At 42.2% G+C, this 22,161-nt stretch overlaps 1 protein-coding gene across 2 annotated transcripts; it reads right to left on the minus strand.

Moving 5' to 3' along the window:
* Window positions 1-4,321: 4,321 nt before the first annotated feature.
* On the minus strand, window positions 4,322-21,402 carry INHBA (inhibin subunit beta A). 2 transcript variants are annotated; one of them, XM_079786823.1, is made up of 3 exons: window positions 21,357-21,402; window positions 18,295-18,807; window positions 4,322-8,692 (listed from the first exon to the last, which is right to left on the minus strand). In XM_079786823.1, exons 2-3 carry the CDS (start codon window positions 18,680-18,682, stop codon window positions 7,800-7,802), a joined length of 1,281 nt encoding a protein of 426 aa, XP_079642949.1. In that variant the 5' UTR covers window positions 18,683-18,807; window positions 21,357-21,402; the 3' UTR covers window positions 4,322-7,799. The 2 variants fall into 2 exon arrangements, with proteins under 2 accessions (XP_079642949.1, XP_079642950.1); XM_079786824.1 differs by lacking the exon at window positions 21,357-21,402 and having other exon boundaries at window positions 18,295-18,882.
* Between the last annotated feature and the right edge of the window lie 759 nt (window positions 21,403-22,161).

A 22,161-nucleotide genomic window follows, 5' to 3' on the forward strand; every position in this document is an offset into this window, starting at 1 on the left:
GAATGTTTAAAGTGCAAAGATGAAAGCTGTGTATGATCACCCTACAATGTCTGGTTGCAGGAGTAAGCTGGGGTGGCCCCAGGTACTGGGGTGCGAGCTGGCTCTCTTAGGAAAAGAAATGCATGCTTATCTCACTTCTCTGTACCTGCTGACATTTGACTTGCTAGGGCATTGATGGGGCCATCTAGCATTTGCTGTTTACTCATCTTTCAAGGAGTCACAGGGCTATCCTACCTACTAGGCAGTGTTGAGCTTGGAGAAAAACTCTTCAGTCCTCTGCTTTCATATAGTGGCTAAATGAATGATTAGGTATGTCCAATTAACTAGAGTTTTCGATGTAATTCATATCTTATTACCCCAAGTCCAAAAAAAGAGACTATATTTGCTTGCTCCATGTTTCAATCTGTAACTTTATGGCAACATGGGCCAGTCTATGATCCTAAGGAGACTAGTAAAAATTCACTATTTTGAGACCATGAAGGTTAGTTGATTTCAGAATTGTAAACCCCATAATATTTGGCATAATAATAGCTACTAAATGTATTATGGCATACCATATCAAGGTATTTCATGTAGTTGGCAATTTAATCATGTTTAGGATATGACTATTCAAATGAAAAATTAGTTTTATCTTTAAAAATATCCTATTTAGTAACAATTTTACTTAGAATCTTTGAGGGATAAATAAATTGACCATGAAACACAAACATTTGTTACTGAGATCAATGGTGAGAAGGCTCCCTGGTTCCATTTAGAAGGGTTTGATGATTGTCTTCAAAGTGCTTGGAAGCTCTAGCACAATAAACACTTTGAAGCCCAGTGCTTTGTCATTCTCCTGCCTTAGGCCTGCTGTTTCTGGCATAGATTAGCAGTGTTCAGTTTTCTTTTCTTCTTTCTTTCACAATAGAAGAGTTTCCCCATAATGACTGCCTTTATCCCATGTGAGTACTAAGCTTTCAAATGGCCTAGGCTGTGGTCCTGAACTGTGTTGGGACAACCTCCTTAATGAAAGACATATTAGATGGGGTCTTTGTTGCCACATTACAGTATTTGTCTTACAGCATGTCCTCCCACATGACAGTGATGCAGGCACTTCCACGACCATGGCAGCAGGAATTACAGCAACAAACTAACTCTTACCCCGGGTGGCTTTGTCAGTGCTCTTTTCTGACAGTGACTGGCCCTTCTCTCAACATTTCCTCTAACTTCTCCCCCACCAGAAATCAGTTTTTTAAAAATTCATCATTTTTATTTAGTTGGTCTAATATTTTCCAGAACCATTTTCAGATTTTAACTGCCAAGTTTTTGGCAAGAAAAGTATTTTTCTGTTGTCCCTCCAGTGAATCAAAGTCATGGTGGAACTCCTAGGAGTACAGGCTCTTCTTGAAAGTGGGCATAGTTAAGTGGAGCAGATGGTCTATTTCTAAGAAGTTTTGAAACAGATCTAAGAAGTCTTGAAACAGCTCTAAAAGGTCTTGAAACAGCTCTAAGAAGTCTTGAAACAGCTCTTGGTTCTTTGCTGGTGGATAAACAATTTGCCTTTCTTATTTTAATTACTGTAGGCACTAATTAGATGACATTTAAAGCCTGAAAGGGTGTAATGATGAATTTCTAATGAATTCTGCCTTTTCATGGACCAAGAGAAGACTCAAAATTGGATCAATGCAGAAACACCAGAATTCTTTTAAAGAAGCTGGTACTTGATTTATGCAAGCAGGAATTTTTGCACTGCTCTAGTCCTTTTGTTTGGGTACATCCCCAGACAAATATTTTTTTTGGAAAAGATTAAACCTCTATATGAGGATTTAGATTTTTCTTTAAATGATGACATATTCTATTTGTCATATATGTTAGGCATGTAACATATAAAACATATACACATTGTGTATTATAAATAGATATTCATAAAATTTTCTGTACCTGACCTCAACTGTTTTCTTTGTTATTTTTGCCTTAATTACAATAACATCCATATAAATTTCCTAATAATATTACTCGTTTGTGATTCAGTGGAATTTTTACTTAGTTCCTAAAACACGTTCAATTTTAAACTTAGCAGGAAATGATGTTTAATTCATGTGTTCATGCAACACACACACACACACACACACACACACACACACACACACACACACACAGTGGGCCCATAAAGTAAAATATTTTGGACAAAAGGTATCCTCTAGAAAAATATAAGAACAGAAAAATAAGACAAGTTAATAAATATAAAGCAAAACTATAACAACTCCATTTTCTTCTTCTTTTTTAAATCTGGAACTTTTCTACCTAAAACAAATAAAAGGGATTTAGTATGCATTTACATGAATTTGGCATTTCACTTGGAGATAAGTACAAGTGAACTATCTGGTGAGTATAAACTGTTTGTGTTAAAAAGTTAGCAGTATGTTCAACACTCAACTCCTCCCTCCCCTCCTTTTTTTCTCAGTAGAAATGAAAATTATCACAAAATGGAAGCATGAAACAGCAAAAAGAACATTAACTTTAGAATTGAATATAGATCTGACTTAGAATCCTAGTTCCAATTAATGTTACTTCATGCCTCAGATACATCAGTAAAAGGAGGAATAACAATATCTACTGTTCAGAGTAATTAAAATGATGATATATGAAAGAAGAAAAAACTAGGCATATGCTTGATTCATCTGAGCATTTATAAATTTAGTTTTTCAGTAAAAATCTCTGGGATAGGCACAAATTCTAGAGAAAAACCTATAGAAGAAAAAGTTGACCAATCAATTAATTATAGGCTGTACTGTGATTTCAAATTGGTCCTGTTGGTCCCAGTACTTTTTTTCCCTATGCTTCTAGTTCTCTAGCTTTAGTTGCTCTGTTGTATAATTCTAGATTTCTAGCCAGAAAGGAAATGAAGAAGAAATAAGAGAAGGAAGAAAGAAGGAGGGAGAAAGAGGTGGAGAAAAAAAAATGAAAAGGAGGGAGGGAGGGAAGGAGGGAGGGAGGGAGGGAGGGAGGGAGGGAGGGAGGGAGGGAGGGAGGGAGGGAGGAAGGGAGGGAGGGAGGGGGAAAGTCTCTATTTCACGTTACTTGCCACTCCAGTTTGAGAAATGGGAAATTAACAAAATGAATATAAATATTGCTGGTCAAGCATCTGCAGCCCATTACAAATCTCTGCATAGCAATATGTATTCTTTTTCTATATGAGCTCTCATTCTAGTTTTTGTCCTTTCTCTCCCATTCAATCTGTTTCTCATACTCTTTCCATATAATTACAGTAGAAACAAAATTATAACCCAGAAGAGGATGTAGCAATATGTGTGCAGAGTTGATCTTGGAAAACCAATAAGACATAAAATAAAAAATAAATCCCAAACAGGTCTTTTTATTTAACATAAGGCCAAAGAAGCTATCAGGCGTTGCTGAATACTGTCCACTAACTGTACAAAATATTGACTGCATGCCTTGCAAACACCAAAATATCCGCTGGAATGCCATAGAAATAAATAACTTCTGCTATAAACACATGAAAACATATCAAACTGTTATCTCTTTAAACATATTGTAAATAAAAAATTACCAGTACTTCTACACAATAAATATTAAGAAACCATTGACATAGTTGAAATGCACTCATATAAATTAACAACTTTAATTACATTAGCCAAACAGACATTGGTTAAAGAACTGCATGTAGTATGTCAAAAAAATAAACAAAATAAAAACAAACAAACAAACAACATCAACCACAGAACATAAAAACTTTTATAACAAAACAGGCTTCAGGTTATCTTGGCTTTCATAATTATATTTTTCTTTTAAAGAAAAATATCAACCCATTGTCAATGCACTGTTTTTTCAAAACATTTAAATAGAGGGTAAAACCCATTGGAAATAATACAGAAGAAATGATTCACTCTATGCATAAAAATAAATAATATAGCTGAGACATGTGGTTTGTTTCTGTTCTTGAAGATGTGAACAGCTTCTAAGCATTCATTTTCTCTGACCCATACAACAGCTTCTCAGTGACAAAGGGTTTAATTTAAACACATACAATGTCCACCCCCAAACCTTCTGCCCACATCTACAAGTTGCATTTATTGTGTAGGTTTTCAGGGTGACTAAGTTTTTCTTTACATTGCAAAGGGAAGTTGCCAAAAGGCCCACAGGAAATATTTTTTTTCAAGTGAACATGATAATTTGAATCTAAGCTCAGTACAACTGAGGCATTTTAGTTCTCATTTTTTTAGAGTCACCTCAAGGTCCAATCCCATGGGGGTGAAATAAAAATTCCCTTGCTCTACATAAGAGGAGAATGCAGGCACTCTCCTTGAAAACAGAGTGTGGAATCAATCTTAAATAAATAAGAAATTGATTGGTCTTCAGGGACAAGAAAATTCCAACTCAGTGTGCTGAAACTTGTCTTACTTTTTAGCAAAAGAACAAAAGTTTCAATACAATGTACAAAATAGTTACTATTCTTCAAAGATATTTGGTGACAAATGCTTTTCAGAGCTTTTAAAGTTGGTGTGGGTAGATTTTTTAAGAGCCTAGAAATTAGCTCTAGAGAAAGAATGGAGAGATGCTAAGATTAGATCAAGGAAAACATACTATGAAAAACCCAATACGGTAGAATTTAAAAGCTTTTTCTTTTGGTCTCATGCTGCTACATGAAAAGTATGGTGGTTCACAAGGCTGCATATCTTCCAAGATTATTAAAGGTATTAGCAATTTATAATTCTATTTCAAGGCCATATAAATTTAATGAAATAGGTTAAAGTTTACAAGTGTGTGATAACCTAATTAATTTAAAATAAATCATCCCATTAAAATATTTTCATATGGAATTTCATTTTGCTCTGCTTATAACTACTGTGGCCACCAATCAAAATTCCCTCTCACCCCCACTATGTTGAGGACTTAAAGGGCTTAAAAAGATGGCATATATATGTGATATGGCATATATGTCAACTGTTTTTGTCACCTCTTGCTTTATCCATGGCCTTGGTCATCTTTGCTATTGCTTAGTAAACTAGCATTTGATTCCCCACTCTATTTTTGGTCCAGTACCAAATAAGAGACAGTTCAAAAGGCCCTCAACGTTCAACTATTTTTATAAAAATTTGTAAAATATGAACATCGACACCTACACCCCTCCTTAAAACTTTCCTCACCACACCCACCTTCCCCACCTGACTGATTTCCTGGTGAGTGGTTAAGAGGGAGGAAGTAAGTACCAATTGTGCATGCTCTCCCTCTCGTAATTAGAATCCACTCTCGTGCAGTACATGTTGTTTCCTGCATAAGAAATAGTAAATGTCTACAGTGTAGTAAGTATATCTGTCAGGTAATGACATTAAGTGATTTGCCTACATACAGCCTAGTGTTACCATACACTGATTTAATACAACAGCTAAACCACCTTTGGTCACATTTGGTTTCTCACTAATATTTTATTTTCCTACAGCTAATTATTTTTTAAACCTATGAACTGACAGAGGGCTGAGGTTTCAGTATTATACAAAACATTAATGACTGTAATTTTCCCCAATTATTAGAATTTTTAAATTTTGGCAAACAAATCAGTAAAAATAAGGCTCTGTATTTTTTAAAAAGCACATAAATGATTAACTTGGAGATGTTTTAGGCAAACTAAATACTGTTAAATAAACTAGTAAGCATTTAGCTTTAAGCATGTACTTTGATATTTGCATCTGAATTAATACATATGAACTTATACATCAAAAATTTGGGCTACAAATTAAAATACTAGGGATTTTTACTCCTGCTCTCATTCCTGCCTCCTCTTAACTATTTTCTTCCTTAATTCTACTCTCTTAACACCCTCTACCAAATTATTTTTCTTTTAACTAGTGACAACAACATTACTTAGCCCAAATATTTCTCACTATCAGGCCTTAAGCATTTTTAAAAAATTGCACTTAACTCTTTTATTCTGGACTAAAAGTTAAATATTTTTTTCTGGAAAAGCTTCTGATTTAAGATTGATTCCAATAGATAATAAATATAAGCTGCAAAAAATAAAATCAGCCTAGAGCTTTGATGAACAGGAGTTTCCTGTTTTTCCAGCAGGGAATAACTTGTAGGATGGGAATGGGGACAATGAAGAGGAGGGGATTGGATCTCTGTACATTGAAAGAGGGCCTTGCTGAATATTCACTGGAATTTCCAGGCTTTTTCCCATCAAATTTTTTGAAATGTGCCCACCTAGTTCAGAGTAAAAGCAAAAACTATAACCTCTCCTTCTTAAAAATACTGTGTTTTGCACACAAACATTCATTTCTTTAAAAACATTAAAAAATGACAGCCTGAAGTGCTTAAAATGTGTATGGACATGATGTAATACATGTATATATACACACAGATATGCATATGCACAAGCAATGTATATATACATATACAAGCATGTAGCATTTCATGAATTTGATTAAACTTGATATCCAACAGTGTACAACTACTGTACATCCAGTATGAAATGTCCTGTTTCATGGATATAAAAGGAGTCAAAATCAAACTTCTCAGGCCTTTTAGGCCTGAACACAATCTACCCTACTCAACCTTGAATCTCAACCCCTGACTCATTGATGGTGAATGATAACCAACCACAGACAGACTGTTTAAAGGCTCACACAAATGTCTTTGGTGTATGTGTCTATTTTTAAGGTACAAAATAATAATAATAATTATAATAATAAAAATAGCTATTTTGTGTGCTGTAGCAGTTCTTTTATAGCTCACATTAAGTGCAGCTTTTAACCCTCCCACCCCTACCCAAAGAAAATACTTGTTAAATAAGGATTGGACAGGTCAAACACCATTGTAGTGCAAATAGTAAACGATAAAAAAAAAAAAAACACAACATTTACAAAATATAGAAATGTTTGGATCCAACACATGGACAAACATATTCCTTTCAAGTATCTCTCCTTGAAGAAAATAAAAATTAATCAGGTTACTTCCAATACAAAAAAGTCTCTCTTTTTGTTCTCTCTCAGGTAAACAGTTTCAAACCTATTAGGTTGCATAGTTCTAGGATCATAAGCACCTTAACGAAATATAACTTGGTATTCTTTTTTCCTTGATCTTTTACTCTTCTAGTCTTGTTCTCAATTTTTTTGTTGTTGTTGGCTTTTGTTTTGTTGTTTTGTTTTGTTGCAGAGAAAGGAAGTGTGACCACCTGCACACTATTGTTCTTTTACCGGTACATGGATGTATGTTGGTGTGTAGAAATGCCTCTGTGTGTGTGTCTGGGGAGGGTGTCTGAGTGTGCGGGGTCTGTGGCATGTGTGCATGTGTGTGTGGGGGGGAGGGTTAGCACACTGCTATACACAGAGAGAGGGTCACGCAGACATACCTTACAACCTGGGTAACTGGGTGGGAAAGTGCCTGTAACCGGCCCTTTCAAATTCATGGCTTTCTATAGATGCTATTTGGGTTGTGCTAGCCCACAGTATGGCAGACTAGACAAGTCGACTTCCGGGCTCACCCTGAAAGGGAACTGAAAAGGAGAGGACAATGCTCCTGTTCACACGACTGATATCACCACTTGGATATCAGAAGAAATGAAGGAAACTCCGTTCTGCCTTTCCTTCTCAATTCCCATCTCCTTCACTGCTTCATCTCTGAGCCCTGGATAGGGAATGTCTCCACATCTTCCTTTATCTGTTTCAGGTTTTGTTTTTAGTTTTTTGTTTTTTTTTAATTTCTTATTTTTCTGGTTTTTCTCAGAAACCTTAAACATTTCTTCATTTTGCCACCGTCCTCTCTGGACAACTCTTGTTCCCATTCCCCCTGGGCTGGGCACTCTACGAGCACCCACACTCCTCCACTATCATGTTCTGAATGTCCTTCTTGATGATGTTTTGCCCATCATCATAGTACAACATGGACATGGGTCTCAGCTTGGTGGGCACACAGCACGACTTGAGGTTGGAGAAGGGGCTGTACCCCCGCATGCGGTAGTGGTTGATGACGGTTGAATGAAAGGAGAGCGATGACCCCGACGTGCCTGCTATGTGGCTCGGGCACTCACCCTCGCAGTAGTTGGCATGATAGCCAGAGGGAGCGATGATCCAGTCATTCCAGCCAATGTCCTTGAAACTAACAAAGAACTGTTTCTTACAGCAGATGTTGACCTTGCCATCACACTCCAAGCCCCGCCGCCGTCTCCGATGGGGGTGGTCTTCCGATTGCCGGGCCTGCAGCATGAGGAAAGGTCTGTGGGACTGCTCCTTCTCCTCGTCTCCTCCCACCCCTCCTTCTCCTCCGGCCTTTTTCTTTCCTTCCCCCTCCTCTTCTTTCTTCTTCTTCTTGCCCAGGAGCACGAGGCTGGCACCAGTCTCATGGCACTGCTCACAGGCAATCCGAATGTCCAGGGAGCTCTTGCCCTGGTCCAGCAACCGCTGGATGCTGCTGGAGACAGGAAAGATGTGCCAGGTGCTCTTTCGAGCATCCACTGCCTTTTCCGATATCAACAGTTCACTCCTCTCCTCCATTAATCCAACGGCCTCGGCCTCATCCCCTGTGTCCAGGCTGCCCTGCGGATGCTTCAGCTGCTGAAAGAGACGGATCGTGACTTTGGTCCTGTTCCTGTTGGCCTTGGGGACTTTTAGGAAGAGCCAGACTTCTGCACGCTCCACCACTGACAGGTCACTGCCCTCTTTGGAAATCTCAAAGTGCAGCGTCTTCCTGGTAGTGCCTGAGAATGAAACACAGCACAAGAGAGAGAGGGGGGACATTGTTAGTTCCTGTGTTTTCGGCTACTCACTAATTTCAGGCCCCCGTGGGGCCTCTGTTACAGACCATCTGGAACAGGGATCAGCAAAGTATGGCCCACAGGCAAATTAAGGGCCACAGGTTTTGACACTTTTAAATGATTGAAGAAAAATTGTATTTTGTGACACATGAAAATTATATGAAATTTAAACGTCAGTGCCAATAAATGAAGTTTTATTGGACCACAGCTATGCTTATTTCTTTATAGGTTAGTCTGCAGCTACTTTTGCACTTTAATGTGAAGTTCAGTAGCTACAACAGAGACTGGCCCACAAAGCTAAAACATTTATTCTCTGGCCCTTTACAGGAGAAGCTGCTCAAGTCTTGCTCTAGAAAGAGCGTGGCCTAGAACTGAGTGTGTCTGGGGGCTGAAGGGGGCTGCATCTGTTGATTAATTGCTTAATCCCAGTTTCATCTTCGATCAAGTGGGGATCACATATGACATTTGACCCACTCTCCGATAGGTTTGGGAGGATCCAATGGAATAACACAAATAAAAACACACTGTAAGCTCTAGCAAGCTGTGGCTATATTATTCCCACACAAATCTGCAAAGAAGCCCTTAACCCCACCCCGGCCCCAGAAGTCTGTGTGGCATCTAGCCGCCTCCTCCCTAGTCACAACCTGCTTCACTCCCCATCTCTTGTTTGCTGGGTCACAGCACCTGCTTGCTCTTTAATTTGCCTCTCCGGTGGGGAACCAAGCCCTTCTGCCATCTTTTCTCCAGGAAATGGGGAGAATAATCTTTCCCAAGGGTGGGTCTGATCATGCCACTCATTCTTTACAGTCCTTTTCTGAGTTTCTATTTCCCTCGGTTTAGAACAGGAACTGCCCAGGACCCTGCACTCTGCCCGAACTGCTTCTGCCCTCGTCCTCAGCTCTCTCTGTGTCCCATCCTCTGCAATCCAGCCCACTGTGTTTGTTTGACGTTGTGAGCATCCCATGCATCCTTTTACCCCTGGGCGGTGACACGCCTGCCGTTCTTTCTGCCTAGACTACTCCTCCCAACACCCAACCCTCGGTGGCTGCCCTTAATAAGAACAGGTTGCAGAAGGGACAACACCACTTACTCTAGAAGCCTTCTCTACCATCTCCTGCCAGTCTAATCTAGGATGCCCGGGTCTGAGGTCCTATCTATTGTGCGCAGTGTTTAGCAGAAAGTAGGCAATTCGTTTATTTCTTTTAACGGGTGGCAGCATCCTTAGCATTGAGTATTTTATATGAAGAGATCTACCTGCTACCTCGGAATCCCCCATTTTTGTCTCCTTCCTTTAATGCAGCTTAATAAGCACCAGTGATAACAACTGCTCTAACAGAGGGAAAATCCCGACATTGGTGGGGTGATTGGATTCTGCAACCACTCAGTTCTTGCCTAACTCAAACATAAGACAGTCACCTGTTTTCTTCTCTTTCCACTAGCACCTGTCTATTTATTCATGGGCAACCAGGACTCTAAGGGACAGGTGTTCACACTGGAATTTTTGATTGATGAGGTATTTTTCCTCACTTACACTTCACCACTGGGTAGTATATGAAACATGCCCTCTTTTCACGACCCCCCTCCTGCATGTACCTGCTTAGAGCTGTCTGGCACACATGCATTCCGTGTACAAATCTGAGAACAGTTTTAAATAAGTTCATCTCAGAACTTACGATTCCCGAGGAGGGTCCTCTGCCTGGATTTCTATAGCTAACGGAAATCCGGCCGTACTTATCACTCTCCACCCTGAGATGTTTACGGCACCATAAATTCTAGGCACAGTTTCAAGTTGCCTGCAGCAGAAGGCAGCTTTTCTGTGCATTGTGCACTGCAGATTCTGTTCTTAATTTAACACACTCTGCACACGGTGATTATGATAGTGGTAAATTCCCTGAGGTCAGGGCCAAGGAGGGCTGCATAGGAAAGGTTCTCTGGCATCTTTGTATAAACTTGCTAGGACCCTGGCCTTGATGGCGGTGGTGAGGAGCGCTCCTTTGACCTCAGGTCGCTGGCAGAAGTTGAAATGAATAGAAAGCTGGGTTTATGGTTAGATCACCAGAGCGAGGAGCAGTTACAGGGGAAAGCTGTCCTTTTTTTAGGAAGCATGATGACTTTTTAAAAAATTGAATCCAGTATTCCCCTTTGCTAAAAATTGGTGGGTTTTTGTTGTTGTTGTTCAATTTTGTTTTGTTGTTTTAAGAAAGCAAAGAGAAGATTCCAGGAAGGAGAGCGTAGTCATTTAAATTTAAGAAGACAATCAGCAGCTGACTTTAAGGTGGTGGGTAGGGTTTTGCCAAGACCAGAGGTAAAGGCAGCCAAAGCCTCGCACCCTCTGAAGACCAGCTCACGGGAGTAGCAGGCTCCCCACACTGAGGCCACAGGTCCTGCTATTGGAGGACGTTAACAAGCTCCTTCTGCTCTCCCTTCTGCTCTAAGCAGGCCAGCTTCTGAAACCCTGAGCTGTGTAGGATGCCACTCCAAAGACAGAGAGATAGTAGCTGCTAAAATAGAGGAGCCAGAGGGCACACGGTTGTGTTTTGTTCTCTCTCTCTCTCTCTCTCTCTCTCTCTCTCTCTCTCTCTCTGTGTGTGTGTGTGTGTGTGTGTGTGTGTGTGTGTGTTTCTAGGAATGAGTTTGAAACTGAAGCATCTGACCTGTCCCCAGGATGAGAGCACTGGGTTTCAGATAACTCATTGCCACAGGTTCTGCTCTGCTCTGGCCCATGCTTGCCTGGAGGGGCTGAGGGTGAAGGTAGATGGCCCTCAGGTAAGAGAGGGGACAGGTGGCAATTTGAACCCACACTTTGGACTTTCCATGAATAAAATGCAGAGATGTTTACAGATGCTGGGGGGTGGGAGGTAGAGGGAAGGGGGGTAAAGGGAGGGCTCCTTGGAGGTGAACCAGTGACAGTGAATGCAAATAGATTTGTAAGGCCCCAGGCTGCTTACTTCCAGCAGCAGCCTACAGGACAGCCTCTCCTTTCACAAGATCAGGTTTCTAATGCATGAGCTAGCCCCACCCCTTCTTCACAGGCTGCTGTACTTAGAAGCAAATGATTTCGTGTTCCTGAGAGAGGATTGTACAAAGAGAGTACTCATTAGAGGGGACTCAATCTGTCAGGTGCTGTTATATTAGGATCAGAGAGTCATCAGAAAATGACTTTCATCCTGGTCCTGGCGGATAAGTCACTGCATGGCATCCCCTGGTACTGCGGAGAGCAGCGGCGCTGATTTATGCACTGGTTTCATTAACTGAGCTGAAGCCGGTTCCCTGTATTCCCATCCGTTGCCTGCATGCTGTATCTCTCCCCCATATTTCTGACATTTGGATTTTCCCCTCACTAATTGACATGCCTGTCGCCTCCTTCTCCTGGTGTCCATTTCTGGAACTGCTATTTGTATATTGCATGATATTTTGTCAGGAATAAAATAAAACTGAGATCCCATTTCGTGAAAATGCTGTTGCCATAATGCTCAGGAGAACAGGGGGAAGAGAGAGAATCAAGTCTTCTTAAAATCTACCTTATATGCAGGTACATTTTAAAAGTTCTATTGTGTTCTGACTTATTAAACAGTGCATTTTTTTTCTTTTACATTTAGCTTTCATTGCTGAAGGGGGTGGGGAGAATGAGACAGCTAGAAGCTGAGATGAAATTAATATTTGTCGAGGTTGTAGGTTTCAGAAAGGAATTACAGCCTTCCTATTTCTTAGGTATGGAAAATATAACTAGCTTCTTGATTCTATTCCCTTTATGTGTATGTTACCTGAGAGAGATTGCTATACTGCAGCGATGCTTTCAGAATGGTGCACTCTTCAAATCTGTGTGCGTAACAATTTGAAAAAGAGAAGGAGGTTACCTAAGGCTTGGGTGTTTAGGATCAATTACTAATCAGTTTCAGGATTGACTTAAATATCTCCTTCTGTAAGATCCTGAAATGGAAGCCTTCCCATGATGCTTTGTGAGCAGGTAACAGCATTTTAGTTTCTACAGGTGCACACTGGGTTCCTCCACGATTACCTGTTTAATAAGATACCGCTAGTGGCTTTGCTAACCTTTCATTACCTACTCTGATAATATTCCTTTCAGCCTCTGTGCTATTTTTTCCTCCCTGACGCTTGTGAGCAAGGCTTGTATCACAGCCTGCTCTGCCTGAGTAATTCACTAAGAGAGTCCCACACAAATCCATGTGGGTGATAATATTTCATCACTTAAACCTCAATGGACATATACCAAAGGGAGATCTTAAAAATGCCTAAAAATGGGTAGGAGAGCTAAATTTTGCATCTTACAGGGAACACCTTTGAAATGTTGCCGGTGGGAGGGATTAGAAAAAGGGAAGACTAGGGGCGCTGGAAGTAACGACACCTGAAAACAGACTGTCCTCTGCTTTCGGGATTTTTTCAAATGTTTGTAGTATCCCCCTCCCAAAAGGGTTAACTGCCCAGCCCCTCATTATTCCCTTCCCCCACACCGGGATGCTGCTCATCCCCCAAGTCCAGTAACTCAAATCTGTGGGCGGATGGGCATATGAACATTTCCAATGAATTAAGCAATACACTCAGTGTTTCCTTTTTGTTTTGTTTTCCTCACCAGGGTCCTGTATAAAGTATGATGCCCTTCTATCTGTGGGTACTATGTCCAATGTTAATGTGGAAAGCCTTGTTGTTTGTAGAGGATTTAAACTCATCTTGTGGGCAAGAGCCTCACTGTAAAATATGACTGTTAATTTAATGTTCCATTCTTCACCAGGGTTTCACTGTGCCTAGGTATGGTATAGTCGCTGGCGGGGGCAGACAGAGCCACCAGGGACCTCGCGTGTGTGTTTTCTGAAGCACTAACTTTGCATTAGGACTGCCTCCAGGGGTTTCTGCATAAGCAGCCAGTGAGGACAGAGCGCTTATGCCTCCTTTCACCTGCAGTCAAGGGTCCTGTCGGTCGCAAAACTGCACGTTTGGTCATAAATGGTCTTGATTGATTTTTCAGCCTTAATATATTTGCTAAGGACACGCTATGGAATTGTCAATGATCACCCACATTCCTGCACTTTAATTTAAATAGGGATGAAAAATAAACCGGTTAAACATTTAGAGAGAAAGGGGTTTTGGGTTCCTAAAAGAAGGAGAAGAAATTGTTAAGGTTCAACTCGCAGACTTTTGGAAACTCCTTCCAAAGATCCTGGGAACTTTTGATTTGAGATATAGGACCCAGTTCAGGATGAAGAATTCTAAACTACAACTCAGAGAGCAAATCAAGTATATTTTAGCACAAAGGGCCAAGACAAATAGGTGTTTTCGTGAGAAGTGCCTGGGAAGGTATTACTCCCAGTTCTCGGAATGTTAAAATTGAGTTTCTACCCTGACATCCTCCCCCTCTCTAATACACCTCCTTCACAGGCCCAACCTCTGTTCTCTCTCGCCTCTTTCCTCCACCATTCTCTCCACACTCTCAGTTTGGAAACAAACACATCCTCTGAAACTGCACACTATGTTCCCACAAGGCGTTAAATAAATAGGCTTTTTCCCCCTTGTTCACATCCACTTGTCATTTGTCGTGTGTGAAAAGCATTGATAAGACAGGCAAATGAGGCAACAAAATCAGGGGACAGGGAAGACGTTTTTTGCAAGAGCCCAGGCAGCCGTATTATGGGGAGATGTGTGAGCAAATCAGTATGGCTGATGATTCATGGTCACATTTCTCCACGCACTGTTTTGTTTGCTTCTGAAATTTATCATCCCACTGTCTTCCATAGAGCTTGGGAAAGTTCACATGCACCACTAGAATTCCCATTCCTTTTCCTTCTGTCTCATTTAATGTATTACAGGTAGCCATGTTCCTCCTTTCCTATAAAATCCTAACATTTCCTGGATGAGAGGAAGAAAGCAGTAACTGATAATCACTAAGATTAGCGTGCTACAGACTGGGCCTTCCAGGAGGTGAAATTGTGTTTCCCTAAAAGATTAACTGGTAAGAAGCAAAAGTCTTTGGAATGCGCCCTCTTGTGGCCCATCATTTCCCATTATTCAGAGAAGAAAGTGTGTAAAAACACTCTTCAGTGAGGGGTTTTCGAAGAAAAGTTCAGAAGACTGGAATAGGATGGTGGAAGTCAACTCCACCTTACGATAGCTTTCTTGGGGTGGGGGAAATAGTCACCCCAGCAAGCCTTGTTAGACCCCTGTTTGGGAAGTGTACATTTCAAACTCATCTTCTGTAACTAGACTCTCCAAAAGGGAAGAATTAGTGTTGCTTTCAACCATACCTGACTGTCTAAGCATTTTCCAGTTTTTAATGTTTCATTTGTCTTTCTTCAACAAAAGCTATCAATTGCCAACTTAATTACCGGAACCAGCCTATAAATTTGGCTGCATATGGAGACTCAGCGATATAATGTCATTATACATTGACTGACCAGCTATTGTCACAAATCAAAATAGGATACTAAAATATAGCAGTCAAGAAGGCCACTGACTTTAGTTTCAATGACAATCTTAGTGAGTGTTGGCTTGACATCTTCCTTTCCTTTAAGGTTTTAATGTAAACACCGAGGGATCTGTGCCGGCCATGCAAAGAATGGCTGAGCAATCTTGGGTGACATAAATAAAAATAACATCATTTTTGTTGGTTGGAACACATTTCAGAGAGCTTGAGAGTGATTCCCAGCCACTTACTCAATAACAACTCACATGAGTTTTACAGAAATGGGGCACTTTCCACCTGAGCACAGTGGGACAGACTCAGTTCAAAGAGTTCTAAGCACTTGAACTTTTGCAGTTCTTCCACTGCTGTGGCCATGTCTTGGCTTTATTCAACCATCAAAGAGACTAGAAGCAAAAACTAACTATGAGGAATCTTGTAGTTGAAAGGTGCATCTATGGTATGCATCTGAGGCATGCGTGCAGGTGACACTTATTGACTGGAGTCTATGCTATACAAAATAGTTTAGAAGGGAAAGAAAAATAAATGTCCCTTGCTATTCTCCAAAAAGCTTGACATTTGACATACTTTGGATTCTATTAAAGTTGAATTATTCCAAAAGCAATAAAATGTTTTCAGATATTCACTACAATCATTCAGATGATAAATCTCTTTCCCAGGAAAACAGCAGCAAAATACTCACATGGTGCTCTCTTTGGAGAATAGATGTTCATATAGCAATCATCAAATCTGTGAAATCATACTAATACAACTTGCAGTTGGTGTGTGAAACTTTTCAGATGGGAAAAATAAGCAAGTGCAATAAACCTTGTCTAGAATCCAGCAGCTCACCCAAAATTGAGTTGTAAACTCAACCAGGAGTAGTTTTCCATTACTAACCTTAAACTTTAGTCAACATGTGAGCCAAATGAATCACCTTTTTAAAAAATAGCTCAATTTCTTTCTAACTAAACACCTAGTAGAAAAGTTTTAAGCCCTGGCCAGTGTGGCTCAGTTGGTTGAGCGTCACCCCATGCACCAAAAGGTCACTGATTCGATTCCATGTCAGGGCACATACCCAGGTTGTGGGGTGCATAAGGGAGGCAATGGATCAATGTTTTCCTCTCACATCAATGTTTCTCTCTCCCCCCATCTCTGTTCCTCTCTCTCAATTTAAAAAAAAACTTAAAAAAAAAGAAAAGTTTTTAAAAATGACAAGATTTCATATAACTTAGAAAAAGAGTGGCACTGAGATGAAGTCAATTAATATATATATATATATATATATATATATATATATATATAGTCAAATTCTTTCACTGCACCATCTCCCAATGCCAAGAGAGCGGTTTCCTATACAAGTCAGCTAAGTGAGAAAGCAGGACATCTTGCTAGCACCCAGGTGTATATTAAAAGTGGTCAAGGGCATAGGTATACTTAGCCATACGATGTGGAAAAGGCAATTGAGGAGGAGCTGCAATTAAGGCTATCCTGTGTGGCAACTGGCATATAAAAACACACAGGGTCCCTCTGAGTCAGGACAGGGAGCAGACCTCTGGACTGCTGGAATCCATTCCCTGCGCAGGACCCAAAGCCATCAAACACTTTCTTTCCTACCTTGCTTGCCACAGGAAAGGTTGAGGAAAATTGGGTGGCAACTTGAAAACTCCAACCTGACTGATTTTACTCAAAAAGCCTCAAAAAATAAAGTCCTAATCACCATGTCCTTGGGGGGCTCTATCCAGAAAGAGTTTTAGGGAAAGAAAGTAAGACCTTTAAAAGAATGTTGCTCTGAGGAGAGAGCTAAACTACCCTGCCGGGAAGCTTGCAAGACACCGGGGCTCCTCCAGCGGGGAAGCCAGGAAGCCAACAGGCTGTCTGCTCCCCAAAAAGGATGCCCAGGTCTTGGAAGGTTTTCTTGAAAACAGAACATCTGAGTCAACAGGTTTTCAGGATTGGAAATTCTGAGTGTTGCCTTTAATGTTTACACTGCTGCGGCAAACTTTCCAACAGAAATGCTGGGAGCCCCTGCACAGACTCTACTGGCCATATGCTCCACCAAACAAAACAATGGCATTCCTTTCACATAGGTTTGCCAAGAGATATGATTCCTTAGCCTGGCCTTACCATGAAGGTAACATGGCATGAACATATCCGTGTGCCCGGGCTTGCACGGGCTGGTAGGCATGCAGAAGGATCTGTGTCACAGAACTAAAAGTGACCTGGCTCCAGATCTCCGCCTCCACTTTTGACAGGTATTTTCTATTCAGCAACAGGTTAGTGTGGTCCTGAGCCAAAGATTAGAATCTATTTATTAAAGTTCTTCCTCTTAAGGATTGAGTGAGAGTTCAGTGTAGTATCTGAGAGCACTTTGTCAAGGTTGCATTCCTTGGCAGAGAGCGCTTAGTAACTTTACAGAGAACAAAACTCTTTTTTTTTTTTTCTTTCTCAGCTCAGAAAGCAAAAGTCAGTGTTTTAAAAGTGACTGCCGGGTCAATGGCAACTGTCCCCTGAAGTCGCTCTTGGCTGCCTAGAATGAGACGCCTGTACTCTTATAGACAGACTTTCTGAAGGTAAAAATGAATGTCACTCATAGGTTTGCCCTGCTTCTCTGAGGTGGCCCCTGATTGGACTTTTAAAGGGAAGATTTGTTTTAAGACAGTGACTTCATCTGTGCCGGACCACCCCAATCCTACGCTCCCCACCCCGCCCCTGCCCCCACACAAACTTTGGATGGAGTCCCCCGAAGCCTCCCGAGTTCCCCCAGCACCCTGACGTGCCCCAGCTTCCTTCCATCAGGCTGCTCAGACCTGGTTTCCCAGACCAGGCAAGGGAGCCTCTCCCAGACCAGCTTCAAGCCTCACGTTGGCCCCGGGGCTTCCTCCGGGTGACCCGATGAAGACAGCAAGTGTAAGCTAGCCATCAGGAGCCAGGCTCCCTCCGGAATTCCATTTCTCTGAAGCCCTCTCCCCCGCACGCGCCCCCCTCCGCCTGCCTGCCACCTCCACCTCGTAACGAATGGCCCTCCCAGGCAGTGAGTGTACAGCGGGAGGGAAAAGAAGTTGCTCCTAGGACTGTGAGGGAAATACGCCCCCCCCCCCGCCCGCCCCCGGCCCCCCGCGCCAGCACCCACCTGATTCCGCGAACGTGATGATCTCTGAGGTCTGCTCCATCAGTTCATTCATTTCTGCCCTCCTTCCGATGTCATCCTCTATCTCCACGTACCCGTTCTCCCCCACTTTGCCCACATGGAGCTTTTTGATCGCGTTCAGAAGCGCCGCCTTGGGCACCGGCTGGGTGACCTCGGGTCTCTTCTTCAAGTGCAGCATGTTCAAAATGTGCTTTTTGACGGCCTCCACCATCTCCGGCTGGGCGCTGGGTACATCCTTGGGCAGGGTGGTCAGTGCACAGGACGGGCAGGCAGGGTCCGCACTGTGCCCCTCGGATCCCGGGGTAGGGGAACTCCTCACTATAATCCAGCAACTCGCCAACAGAAATCCTCGCAGCCAAAGCAAGGGCATCCTGGCAGCAAAAGTTGTTGTGGTTGCCTTTTTAAAGGCCCTGCTTTTCCTCCCCCCTCACGCACAGGTTTTTTGTTGGGTTTGGTTTGGTTTGGTTTTTTTCCTTCTCCTCTTCAGCAAATTCTCTGGAACGAGAACAAAAAGTTTTCTGTGAAGTTTTCTTTGCAGGTTCCCTCTCTGAATGCAGTCAGTGCTGTAGGTTTGTGGCTGTCAGGGAGGAGAGTTCTGACTGTCTCCGAGTAAGAGAAGGAGGGAGGGAGGGAGGGAGGGAGAGAGGGAGGGAGAGAGAAAAAAAGGGAGGGAGGGAGAGAGGGAGGGAGGGAGGGAGAGACAGGGTGGGGGGGAGACAGAGACAGAGAGGATGGGGGGGGAGGGAGAGACAGGGAGAGCGGAGAGAAGGGGACAGAAGAGAGAGGGAGAGAAGAGGGGAGAGGGAGGGAGGGAAGGAGGGAGAGAGAGAAGGAGAGAGGGAGAGAGGGAGAGAGAGAACGATTGGCCCTCAGTGAGTGAGTGAATGGGAGAGGGAGGGAGTTTGTGAGTAGAGGCTGTGATTAGGAAGGGGAGGGAAAGCCCGTTTTCTGACAGGCTGCTTCCCTGCTGCTCACTGCTCCCTCACACACACCTCTCTTCAAATATCTCCATTCTCGGGAGTTCCACTTTCCCTTCTGAAAGACATTCTCCTAATTGTGTTCTACGGTTGTTGTTTTCTCTGCCCAGTCCCCTTGCTTCACCTTCTTCCTCTTTTGGAGAGGAAAAAAAATACCCCAAGTAAAGGCACTGTCTCAATCAGCAGGGATGACTTCATTGAACAGGCTGCCCCCACCGCCCTCCACTCTCCTAGCCACAGCCTTGGACGCCTCACAGCTCACTGGCCTCTCGAGTGGGCTCAGGGTGCCGGACGTCAGGGGGCAGGTAGGGCAGGTCGGGGAAGAGGGGTAGGGGACTACGGGGCACAGGGCCAGTCAGGAGTTCCAGCTTGAGGGGAATCCCAGAGATCTTCCCGGTTCCCCATTCATTCATAGTTAAACGTTCAGGATCGTCAACACTGGCAGGCGATCTGACAGGAGCGAGCGCAACAGAACTTTTGTTTGGGGTCATATAATACACTCTACTTTTCCCAACTGCAAAATGCCGCTGGGCACTCTGCAGATCCGCAGGCAGGCAGCATTTTATGTGCTCCTGTCATCTGAAGCACTCTCCCCGCTCCTCAGCAGCCACCCCCTCCTGCCCTGCACACACACACACACACACACACACACACACACACACACACACACACACTACAGCCCACCACCACTTGCCCTGACTTCATAGAGAAAACGCACAATTCACTTGGCCTTTCCCACATTATGTCACACAAATAGTACGCTCTTACAAGTTGAATTACTGGTCCTAGGGGGGAAAAAAATCTCTAAAATACATTGGCAAGTTATTTTTTCTGTCATGTGGGGTTTCTTGCAGCCCCCACCCCCACCCCACCCCATCCTGGACCAGCCTGTTCATGGACCGGCCCCTGGGCAGCTTCTTTTTCTCTCAGAGGAGCAGCACAGATGAAATCATCATGGATTTCAGTGTTCACAGTCAAAGAAAAATGTGAATTTTTAAACAATGCCTCTCTGAGGTTGTTGTTGTTTTTTTTATTCTCCTCCCTGCCCCCGCCCCAGCCCCTTTTTTCATTTTCTGTCTTAATGCTTTTATCTTGCAGAAGTATCTTTAAGAGGTCCATCTGTTAAAGCTTCCCTTCCCTCTGGGTTTCTTTCCCACACATAAGCCCTCTCAGTTTCTGTAGATACAGTCAGCTTATATCTGACACCTAGCGTGTTCGGAGCAGTATAGTCAAGCATGACAATTTGGGAAAGGGGAGGAGAAAGTTAATAAATGCCATTACTATATGCATAAGATCGGAGGGCAGGGGAGGAGGGTGAGAAAGTTGTGGCACTAAATTAAAATGACAGTTTGCACAAGTAACGACGTTTTCCTGAATTGCATACACTGTCCCCCTTTCCAAAAACAATTACTTGCAAGACTTTCTGTGTTACGAGCCCTTTATCACCTTTGGAGTTTCACCTCCAGGAACGTCAGTTACTCTGCTAATACTGTTAAGACTGTCAACATTCCCTCGACAGCCTCATTTTTTAGTGAGGGGTGGTGAAAAAAATGGGGAAGGGGACATTTGCATTATAATTGTTTAATAAAATAGCTTTGCAATATAATACATAATATAATCTAGCTATTTGGCATTACAGATACAGTATCCAAAGCCTTTTGTAGTCCAATTAAGTTTTACAAGAGAGTCTGACATAGAACTGGAAGTTGAATGACTCCAAAACGACACCAGAGTCCTAATAGTAGCATCCAGATAGTTCCATTTATCAGCATCAGGATTCTCTCTGCGGGGATGTACGTGTTCCCTACGTTTGCTGCTTGTGAATGTAATCCTTAACAAATAGCTTTCTCTTTGGCATGTGTATCCCTATACGTGTGCTGAATAGGTTGTATAAACACATAATCTATTTGCATGCTGTCCTATTAAAAGCTGTGCCAACCTGCCTGAATAATATTAGAAGGCACAAGCCATCATGTGTATGAAGTGCCAGGCAGTTGTAAAATTCCTTCTAGCCACCCTGACTATGACTGTGTAAGCAGCTCACAAGTAAGAGTTAAAAAGCATTACCTTTCCGGTGCTCTCTCTTCCACCAGCAGCCTCTTGTATCATGTGGTTAGAGCTGTCTGAGTTCCTCTTCATGGTATTGGCTCTGTGAACTTTTATACTGTACTACTTACTTGTACACTCACACATTGGTACCACTCAAACAGGAGGGCTGGGGCTTTGTTTGGGATTGGTTAGAATCAGCATGACATCAGCAGATGACTAGTTTTCCAGTGTGAGGCATATTTCATAATCATTATCTAATGGAAAGTCTTTCTTAGCTGCTTTTGGGTGATCCCTGAGGCAGGAAACCTCTGGCTGACTAGACTACCTTAAAGAAAACTACTGGAATCAAACAGTTATATCTCACTGAGTATCAACTTCCAACTTTTCTTTTACTATTTGCACACACACACACACACACACACACACACACTTCTCATTATATTCAGGTTCAGTTTTATGTCTTCACATAAAACATCTGTTACTTCATGAAGTTACCTCTATTTACAAAGTATTTTATTGTTTTTTACAGGCAAGGAAATTCACAGTGCCCTTTATAGGGATTCTAATTTTACTTTTTTAAATAAGATATTCCATTGGAAAAAAAAAAGAAAGAAAATATGTATACTTATACGATGATGGTCTCCCCTGCCCTGTCAACCCTATTATTTTACATCATGAAATTGAATGCCTGCTTCATAAATCATTTATCACCAAGAACTTTGGAAATAGTCATTCTCTGCAGGTAAACATTATAAGTATCCTACCCAATCTTTAAAATCCTCCTCCCTCCCCCCAAAATAATCTCGTATATTATCCTTCTTTA

The sequence above is a fragment of the Cnephaeus nilssonii genome (genome assembly GCF_951640355.1).
Source record: "Cnephaeus nilssonii genome assembly, chromosome: 12".
Taxonomy (NCBI): domain Eukaryota; kingdom Metazoa; phylum Chordata; class Mammalia; order Chiroptera; family Vespertilionidae; genus Cnephaeus; species Cnephaeus nilssonii.